At 41.3% G+C, this 10,754-nt stretch overlaps 1 protein-coding gene across 1 annotated transcript; it reads right to left on the bottom strand.

Annotated features, from left to right (window-relative positions):
• Nucleotides 1-877: 877 nt before the first annotated feature.
• LOC307006969 (transmembrane protein 272-like) lies at nucleotides 878-6,487 on the bottom strand. The gene is made up of 4 exons (XM_079628520.1): nucleotides 6,444-6,487; nucleotides 6,307-6,357; nucleotides 6,014-6,217; nucleotides 878-1,672 (listed from the first exon to the last, which is right to left on the bottom strand). The coding sequence occupies exons 1-4, from the start codon at nucleotides 6,484-6,486 to the stop codon at nucleotides 1,485-1,487; spliced, it is 486 nt and encodes a 161-aa protein (XP_079484646.1). The 5' UTR covers nucleotide 6,487; the 3' UTR covers nucleotides 878-1,484.
• Between the last annotated feature and the right edge of the window lie 4,267 nt (nucleotides 6,488-10,754).

Genomic DNA, 10,754 nt, shown 5'->3' on the forward strand with positions numbered 1-10,754 from the left:
CCTGATGGGGGAGGAGAGAGAGAGAGCCAATCTGAAGTAGGGGGCGTGCCCACTCCTGATGGGAGAGGAGAGAGAGAGACCCAATCAGCAGTAGGGGGCGTGCCCACTCCTGATGGAGGAGGAGAGAGAGAGAGCCAATCTGCAGTAGGGGGCGTGCCCACTCCTGATGGGGGAGGAGAGAGAGAGAGCCAATCTGCAGTAGGGGGTGTGTCCACTCCTGATGGGAGAGGAGAGAGAGAGAGCCAATCTGCAGTAGGGGGCGTGCCCACTCCTGATGGGGGAGGAGAGAGAGAGCCAATCTGCAGTAGGGGGCGTGCCCACTCCTGATGGGGGAGGAGAGAGAGAGAGACAATCTGCAGTAGGGGGTGTGTCCACTCCTGATGGGGGAGGAGAGAGAGAGCCAATCAGCAGTAGGGGGCGTGTCCACTCCTGATGGGGGAGGAGAGAGAGAGAGAGAGAGAGAGACAATCAGCAGTAGGGGGCGTGCCCACTCCTGATGGGAGAGGAGAGAGAGAGAGCCAATCTGCAGTAGGGGGTGTGTCCACTCCTGATGGGAGAGGAGAGAGAGAGAGAGAGAGAGAGAGACAATCAGCAGTAGGGGGCGTGCCCACTCCTGATGGGAGAGGAGAGAGAGAGAGCCAATCTGCAGTAGGGGGTGTGTCCACTCCTGATGGGAGAGGAGAGAGAGAGAGCCAATCTGCAGTAGGGGGCGTGCCGACTCCTGATGGGAGAGGAGAGAGAGAGAGCCAATCAGCAGTAGGGGGCGTGTCCACTCCTGATGGGGGAGGAGAGAGAAAGAGAGAGAGCCAATCTGCAGTAGGGGGCGTGTCCACTCCTGATGGGGGAGGAGAGAGACAATCTGCAGTAGGGGGCGTGTCCACTCCTGATGGGGGAGGAGAGAGAGAGAGACAATCTCATTCGTCATCTTCGCCTATTTTTTGGCTGCAGAGCAGTGAAGTTTGTTTGGGTTGATTTCAAATATTAATCGTGTTTCTCAGAAATCACTTACTGCACCTTTACATTTACATTTAGTCATTTAGCAGACGCTTTTATCCAAAGCGACTTACAGCTGAGGACTACAGCAAGCGAGTCATCGTGAAGAGGCAAAAATAACGCAAGAAGTGCTCAAAATACAAAGTTCAGGCATTACTCAGAGTAGCAGAAGCCTTTTGAATGTGGTCAGGGATTCTGCATCCCGGACGAGGGTAGGGAGATCATTCCACCAGCAAGGAACCGTGAATGAGAATGTTCTGGAGTGATTCTGTGGCTCTCTGTGATGACGAGCCGTCGCTCATTGACCGATCGCAGGCTTCTGGTAGGGATGTAGACTCGTAGGAGCGAGTGAAAGTAGGAGGAGCTGAGCCTGTGGTCGATCTGTAAGCAAGCGTCAATGCCTTGAACTTGATGCGAGCAGCGAGTGGTAGCCAGTGCAGAGAGATTTTTTCACCTTTAAGATGACCCACAGAGCTTTTACAAATCTTTTGCTAAAATACCGCTGCTGCTACACTGACACAACACACACAGCATCCGACCAACAGCCCCACCGCTAACATGATGTATTCCAGAGTGGTGGTCCAGAACGCAAACAAGTAGAGGCTCTTATTACAGTAGGGGTCTCCAGCCACAGTCTGGTTGTAGTTAGGAGGGTAAATAGAGTAAATCCACACACTGCCTGTTAAAAAAAAGAATATCTTTTAGAAACATAATTTATTTTACATTACGATTTGATGACATTGGGTATTTGATGAAACAGGCTTCACTGATCCTGTCACTTCCCTGTTGAATCTGTTTAACATCATTTATTTAAAATTATGATTTGATGAAGTTGGCATCATTCTGTTACTATAATACTCTGAAGATGCTTTGAAACAATCGCAGTTGTATAACACAATAAATAAAGGCAACCTGACTTCAATTGACTGTTTACAATTTTAACTTAAAAAAAAAAAACATTCATTCACACATATTTTTTTACCTTTAATATGTTTTTAATGAATGTATTAAATACTCAAGGGGCTATATGTAGAATTCAGAAACCCTTGTTTATTAGTGTACTAATACTTCACATAAAAATCAGTCTGCAATGTTTCATAGATAACCTTGAAAGTTGGGGAAGGTCTCGTTTTTTAAGTTTTGTTACACATTGGCAAGAAAAACAGGCACAATACTACATTACAGATGAAACTCTGAAAATTAGAATATGGTGCAAAAATTCATGTATTTCAGTAATTCAAATTAAAAGGTGAAACCTTTTAAGGTGAAACTAAATAATATATTTAGTTTATAAATGCATTATTATAATTTTCAGAGGGCCGACATCTCTGTTCAGATTTTGAACTTGGGGCAAATTATAACTTTTGCACAATATTCAAATTTTTCGAGTTTCACCTGCCTGAATTAGCCTTAATAATTTGAGTAAATGTGTAAGCTTGATTTATGCCTATTTTTTCCACATCTTTTCACAAGAGAAATATTCTTCTCCTGAACACGGTCTGAGACGATGCAGTGAAAAGAGGAGTGTGTTCTGGTGCAAACGTTCCCTGGTGATATTCTGCAGTTCCAGAAAACAACTCCGCCACTGACCAGGAGAAACCCAGTCTAAAGACAGCGGCGCCGCGCGTTAGTCAGATGCTGTTTTAAGAGCGCGTGCTTGGCCATTATGTAGCGTGTGAACAACACACACACTTTGATTCTCTAATCTAAACAGACGCAGCAGTTTTCATTTGTGCAAGTCATACATTATTACAAGGAAAAATATTAACACACGAGGGAAATCATTGTTGTGTCCGTGAAGATGTGAACAAAATCTATCTAGATTACACATTTACCCAAATTATTATACGCCTGTTTAACCGAAGCTAATGTGTGTGTGTTTCTCCATCATCCTCATACAATGTCACTTGTCAGCTGCCAGCAGCCATATCACCCTGTAGCCCAAGACTGGTTGCCCACTGGAGCTGAGCGGGGCTGAGCTGGTTAGTACTTGGATGGGAGACTCCTGAGAAAACCAGGTTGCTGCTGGAAGAGGTGTTAGTGTGGCCAGCAGGGGGCGCTCACCCTATGGTCTGTGCGGGTCCTAACGCCCCAGTGAAGTGACGGGGACACTCTTCTGCCAAAGAGCGCCGTCCTTCGGATGAGACGTTAAACCGAGGTCCTGACTCTCTGTGGTCATTAAAAATCTCAGGATGTCCTTCGAAAGAGTAGGGGTGTAACCCCGGTGTCCTGGCCAAATTTGCCCAGTGGCCTCTGTCCATCATGGCCTCCTAATCATCCCTATATATATACTAATTGGCTTCATCACTGTCTCCTCTCCACAAGTAAGCTGGTGTGTGGTGGGCGTTCTGGCGCAATATGTCTGCCGTCGCATCATCCAGATGATGCTGCACATTGGTGGTGGTTGAGGAGATTCCCCCCTTCTGTGTAAAGCGCTTTGAGTGTCGAGATAAGCGCTATATAAAATGTAATGAATTATTATTATTATTATTATTATTATTACTTCTCTGTGTTTTACGGCCCTGACGAGAACGTCTGTCTCCTCGGCTGTGAACCGCTCCTGGTGTGCGCTGGCAAACCCGCCGTTATAATAGCAATCCGCCGTAATAATAGCGATCCGCCGTTATAATAGCGATCCGCAGTTATAATAGCGATCCGCCGTTATAATAGCAATCCGCCGTTATAATAGCAATCCGCCGTTATAATAGCAATCCGCCGTTATAATAGCAATCCACCGTTATAATAGCAATCCGCCGTTATAATAGCAATCCGCCGTTATAATAGCAATCCACCGTTATAATAGCGATCCGCCGTTATAATAGCAATCCGCCGTTATAATAGCAATCCACCGTTATAATAGCGATCCACCGTTATAATAGCAATCCGCCGTTATAATAGCAATCCGCCGTTATAATAGCAATCCACCGTTATAATAGCAATCCGCCGTTATAATAGCAATCCGCCGTTATAATAGCGATCCGCCGTTATAATAGCAATCCACCGTTATAATAGCAATCCGCCGTTATAATTAGCAATCCGCCGTTATAATAGCAATCCACCGTTATAATAGCGATCCACCGTTATAATAGCAATCCGCCGTTATAATAGCAATCCGCCGTTATAATAGCGATCCGCCGTTATAATAGCGATCCGCCATTATAATAGCAATCCGCCGTTATAATAGCAATCCGCCGTTATAATAGCAATCCGCCGTTATAATAGCAATCCGCCGTTATAATAGCAATCCGCCGTTATAATAGCAATCCGCCGTTATAATAGCGATCCGCCGTTATAATAGCAATCCGCCGTTATAATAGCAATCCGCCGTTATAATAGCAATCCACCGTTATAATAGCAATCCGCCGTTATAATAGCGATCCGCCGTTATAATAGCAATCCGCCGTTATAATAGCGATCCGCCGTTATAATAGCAATCCGCCGTTATAATAGCGATCCGCCGTTATAATAGCAATCCGCCGTTATAATAGCGATCCGCCGTTATAATAGCGATCCGCCGTTATAATAGCGATCCGCCGTTATAATAGCGATCCACCGTTATAATAGCGATCCGCCGTTATAATAGCGATCCGCCGTTATAATAGCGATCCGCCGTTATAATAGCGATCCGCCGTTATAATAGCAATCCACCGTTATAATAGCAATCCGCCGTTATAATAGCGATCCGCCGTTATAATAGCGATCCGCCGTTATAATAGCGATCCGCCGTTATAATAGCGATCCGCCGTTATAATAGCGATCCGCCGTTATAATAGCGATCCGCCGTTATAATAGCGATCCGCCGTTATAATAGCAATCCGCCGTTATAATAGCAATCCGCCGTTATAATAGCAATCCGCCGTTATAATAGCAATCCGCCGTTATAATAGCAATCCGCCGTTATAATAGCGATCCGCCGTTATAATAGCAATCCGCCGTTATAATAGCGATCCGCCGTTATAATAGCGATCCGCCGTTATAATAGCAATCCGCCGTTATAATAGCGATCCGCCGTTATAATAGCGATCCGCCGTTATAATAGCGATCCACCGTTATAATAGCAATCCGCCGTTATAATAGCGATCCGCCGTTATAATAGCAATCCGCCGTTATAATAGCAATCCGCCGTTATAATAGCAATCCGCCGTTATAATAGCAATCCGCCGTTATAATAGCAATCCACCGTTATAATAGCAATCCACCGTTATAATAGCAATCCGCCGTTATAATAGCGATCCGCCGTTATAATAGCAATCCACCGTTATAATAGCAATCCACCGTTATAATAGCAATCCGCCGTTATAATAGCAATCCACCGTTATAATAGCAATCCGCCGTTATAATAGCAATCCACCGTTATAATAGCAATCCGCCGTTATAATAGCAATCCACCGTTATAATAGCAATCCGCCGTTATAATAGCGATCCGCCGTTATAATAGCAATCCGCCGTTATAATAGCAATCCGCCGTTATAATAGCAATCCACCGTTATAATAGCAATCCACCGTTATAATAGCAATCCACCGTTATAATAGCAATCCGCCGTTATAATAGCAATCCACCGTTATAATAGCAATCCGCCGTTATAATAGCGATCCGCCGTTATAATAGCAATCCGCCGTTATAATAGCAATCCGCCGTTATAATAGCAATCCGCCGTTATAATAGCAATTCCTAATTTACCGACGTGCGTCTGTGTAGGGAAAAGTTCGCTTTGCGTCAGGAGTAAAATAGGAATGAGACATGCGTTGTGTACTAAGCCAATTGCGCTGGGTGCACGATAGGACCCGTAGCCCCTTTAAGTTCATTAATGTTAATCTTTGTTAAAGACTTTAAATTAAAATTAAAATTAAAATTAAAAAAGTAAAAATTCCACCACAAACACAATTAAACATTGTTTGCTTCAAAAGAGCAAAATCTCAAAAATGTAATTGCAAAGTTCACAATGAAATATTGAAGCTTTCAGAGACCTATGAACACATGAAATGGCCTCTTCCTCCCACACACACCAGCCAATCTTACCACAGATCATCCAGCAGAACAAGAAGATCGAAACCACAGCGCTGCACACATTGGTGGGGCTGGACGAAGTGTCCGTTCCCGGCTCCGTGTTGCTGGCACAGGGAAGACAACACCAGGAGCCCCCCAGAAACATGAACACTCCACACACCAGCACATAGACTGGGATATAGTGCTGCTGGGGACAGTCTCGGAGATACACGGCGCCTGTGGTGATGGGAACGCAACAACAGAACCTTAAATCACTGAAGGTACGGGAAGGAATAAATACAGCACTCACATTCACTGCAACGTACCTATTGCAATATGAACAATGCTAATAGCCAGTGAGAGAAGTTTTGAAATCCCTGAAATACAAAATTTGCTAGAGTCAGATGCTTTTTGTTCATTAAGTGCAGAAGTAACAATTGTTTATGGAGTAAAACTCTCATACCAGGGCAACATGTACAACACTTCAACGTTGTCCCTGCATCCATGGTTCCTATGCAAAGCATACAACAGCAGTAATTAAATCATTATGCTCAGATGATCATACAAATTCATTTATTAAAGTCATTAATCTGTTTTCTTAACAAAATGTACAAGTGTAAATATATTGGTTTGAGTTAGCATTAAATATATATTGAAATATTGTACAGTACAACTACAATATTTATCAATTTAATTCCACTACATTAACAGATACGATCTTGTGTGAGTCTGTAAATAATACACTCACACTTGCACATAAGTGATACTTTGCTCAAAAATGCTTACCTGAAGGTCTGAAGATTAGAAATAGCCTGGCATGATTCTTCATGGGGTTTTATACTCTCTGGTTTGGTTTCAGTGTCTTTTTTTTCTTCTTTTTTTGTTTTGTTAGTTCCTCTATTATGAGTGTGCCAAGGTTCAGGGACTTCTTCTCTTTTCACTTTATGACTGCCATTTTTAAGAAATAGAGAATTTCCTACCATCCTGATGATACACAGTTGTATCTTCCCTTTTAAAAAATGGACCGTTTTTATCCTCTGGACGTGCTCTGCAACTGTTTTGAGGAGATCAAATGCAATTAAATGAAAGCAAAAGCGAATTTTTGTTTTTAGGCCCGTCCAGGTCTTCATCTTATTTTAATTTAGATGCTATGCCGCCAGTGTTCAAACTCATGTAAGGAATCTTGGGGTTACACTCGGACCCTGAAGTTAGGCACGTCGTGACCTTCCGGGTCGCAGATTTGGGTTGCTGGGCGCCAATATGTCCAGAACAACAACTCAGCCAATCTCCAATAATGCCAGTGTTTCCTTAACCTGTAAGCAAGAATACTAACACACACACACACACACACACACACACATGCACACAGCTTCCTCAGGGTTGGATTTGGACAGACTATAAACCGGAGAGTCGTCTCAAAACATCAAGATAATACGATCTATCCCTCAAGGAGAGCTACACTTTAGTCTGACTGAAAGTAAGGCTTTAACAAAGAGACGGTCCCTTAAACTATAGACTTCATTGACCCCTGTGACCAGTTGTCAGAGGACCCTAGAAAAACAGATCCATGTATTATTGACACAAGTTTTGATTTGATTTGATTTATTCATGGATTAACAAACATACATAATCCAAAGGATAACATGTTAAAGTGTAAACACTTATTTCCAACATGGTCCTTGGTGATAAAACACAAAGACAAAAACATTTACACAAATCATCCGAATTTCAACAACATCCTAAAATCAAAAAATCATAAACCACATAAATTAATTAATCTTTGCTAGTTAAAAAGATCAGCTACTCTACTCCATAAAAGGGCCTTAACCTGATATCTAAAAGTCCCTCTGGTATTTACCATTTTGAGGGAAATTGGCAAATTATTCCACAGCATGATACCAGTATAAAAAAGAAGAACTTCCAGCTGCATTGTTGACTCTGGTACTTTACAAGAACGGACACTGGCCCTAGTATTATGGTAATGCTGTGTATGAACCATTTTTATATTGGAGTGTAAATATTTGGGAGCAGAAACATTTATGACATTATACATATGATTCAGCTTTAACTGCTCCACTCTAACCTGTACTGGCAACAGTCCTACTCTTTTAAAAGCATCTCTGCCAATATGAGTCCTAGGGGGTGCATTTAACAGATAGCGGATAACATTATTTTGCATCACTTGCAGTCTGTTTTTAAGTTTAACTGATAATCCACAGTACCAAGCTGAGCATGCATAATCGAAATGACATTGAATTAACGATACAACCAGTAATTTCTTGATAGAAAAATCTAAAAGCCTTGTTCTGCGATATAAAAATTTAAATTTACCTGCACACTTGGATAGTATTTTGTCAGCAATAGATGAACAGGTTAATGACTGGTCTAATGTTAACCCCAAGTGTGTAACACTTTTCTGAGACACTATTTCAGTGCCATTACATTCGATCTTAAGCAATTTTACTTTAGACAACTTCTTTTTTGTTCCAAATAAAATTAACTCAGTTTTTCCCAGATGTATTGAAAGCCTGTTGTCTATAAGCCACTTGCTGACACTATTTAATTCGTTACCCAGTGTCTTCTCAATCTTGCTGATGTCATCCCCAGAGACCAACAATGCAGAATCATCAGCATATAAAAGCATCTTACATTTCACAGCAGCTGGCATGTCATTAATAAAAACCAAAAATAAAAGAGGGCCAAGGATTGAACCTTGAGGAACCCCACAAGTAATATCTCGAGAATCTGATATGGTCCCCTCAACATCACAAAATTGAGTTCTTCCAGTGAGGTGAACCATTTCACAGCAGTCTTTCTGAAGCCTATACTTTGCAGCTTTGATAATAAAATTTTATGATTTACAGTATCAAAGGCTTTTTGTAAATCAAGAAGAATCATACCCACATACTTTCCCTCATCAAAGTTTTGTCGAATATAATCTCATAAATGAATAAGACAGGTTTCAGTCGAATATGCTGCTCTAAATCCAGACTGCAGTTCATACAGCAGATTATGTTTGACAAGGTAATCTTCCACCTGCTCATACACAAGACGCTCAAACACCTTTGATATGGCTGTCAGAATTGATACAGGCCTATAATTACTAACATCTGATCTACTATTTTTCTTAAAAAGGGGGACTACCCGGGCCTTTTTCATATCACATGGAAAGATACCCTGACTTAAAGACAAATTTATTATATGGGTGAGCACCCTAGAAATTACATTGGCACTATCGCGCAAAAATCTGGATGGAATAAGGTCCTGCCCAGTAGCTTTGTTAATTGACAAAGTGGATAGACACAATCTCACCCTTTCCTCTGAGACAGGATCAATTTCAAAAACATCAGGAGTGACATGTTTATTTTTATAAAAGGAGTTTACAAATGATGGGCCATATCTACCCGACACCTTCGGCAGCTTATCGACCAAACTGGCAGCAACTGTTGTAAAAAAAGTATTAAAAACGCAAGCAACCTGCTGTTTGTTAGAAATCATTTTATCCTCAATAACTAACCCAATATTGCCAGTCTTAGATTTAGATTTTCCTTTGACGGCTATATCAGTGAGAACTTTCCATAGCTTTTTAGGCTGATGTGAATTTACCGTAATAGCATCAGCATAAAATTCAGACTTTGTTTTCTGTACCTTGTAACTAGCCTGATTACGAAAATATATATATTTATCATAATCACAAGACAAAGTTGACCTCTTAAACTTTCTGAACCATTTATCCCGTTGTCTAATAAGGTCCAAAATGTCAGAAGTCATCCAAATTGCACTTCTCTGTTTAATTCTGGTTTCCTTCATTGGTGCAACAGTATCAAGAGTTTCTATAAAGTGCTGTTTAAACAAAAACCAGGCCCCATCAACATCATTGCTTCTTAAAACATCTGACCAATCCCTCCTAGAAAGCATTTCTTTAAATTCCTCGGCTGTATAATGTTTTGTACATCTGTATCTAATTGAACTATGGCTACCAGTCTTCAATAGTGATTTAGATATTTTACGAGTGCAATACATGGGTTTCTGTGCAACGTCATCACGTAGATGCGCGCGCATCTAAGAGGCAGAAAGCAACAGTCTTTACGGCTATATCTAGCAGAAGCAGAGATAACGCGGAGCTGTTGTGCTGTAAACTAACCTAAATGCATAGGGTATGTCATGTTTTTATGATTCGCAAACTTAGTTGGACAATTTCATACTAGTCAACTAACTAACTTTTTACATAATGTTATATTAATATGCAAATGAAACACAAGAAAACAGATTCAACTCTGAAATTGCAGTTTATTATTGAGTCAGCAAGAATTTACAAACAATGCGAAATCTACGTTAATTACAATGTTCTTTTACAGAACTCGGCATAACATATAGCGGTCTTGCCTCTTGGATGCGCGCGCATCCGGTATTGTTTGTATACAAGAAACCTGTGTATAGGTGACACTATGATCACTCAAGCAATATCAAGGATGCCTGATTGAGAAATATATTTATGTTCTGAAACTAATATTAAGTCTAGTAAGGATTGACTGTTAACAGACACTCTAGTAGGTTCAGTGATTAACTGTTTTAGGCCCGACACCTTGCAAGAAGTTAAAAGAGATTCTTTCAGGCTACTCTTACAAGGCTGTAATACATTTGTGTTAAAATCCCCCATAAGAATACATTCGTTCTCCATACATACATTACTCTTATAGCAGACCATTTCAAGAAGTTCATAAAAATCTGTTTGCTTAGGGGGTCTATAACAAACACAAATAATAATGGGTTT

Source organism: Phoxinus phoxinus (assembly GCF_949152265.1).
Source record: "Phoxinus phoxinus genome assembly, chromosome: 11".
Taxonomy (NCBI): domain Eukaryota; kingdom Metazoa; phylum Chordata; class Actinopteri; order Cypriniformes; family Leuciscidae; genus Phoxinus; species Phoxinus phoxinus.

What these genes read in the sequence shown, in the direction of transcription:
- LOC307006969 (XM_079628520.1), bottom strand. Translation starts at nt 6,486, where the DNA reads ATGGATGCAGGGACAACGTTGAAGTGTTGTACATGTTGCCCTG. An exon ending in GTGTTGTACATGTTGCCCTG is followed by an intron (nt 6,358 to 6,443) that starts GTATGAGAGTTT and finishes TTTGTATTTCAG; the next exon opens with GGATTTCAAAACTTCTCTCA. An exon ending in GTTCTGCTGGATGATCTGTG is followed by an intron (nt 1,673 to 6,013) that starts GTAAGATTGGCT and finishes TTTTTTTAACAG; the next exon opens with GCAGTGTGTGGATTTACTCT.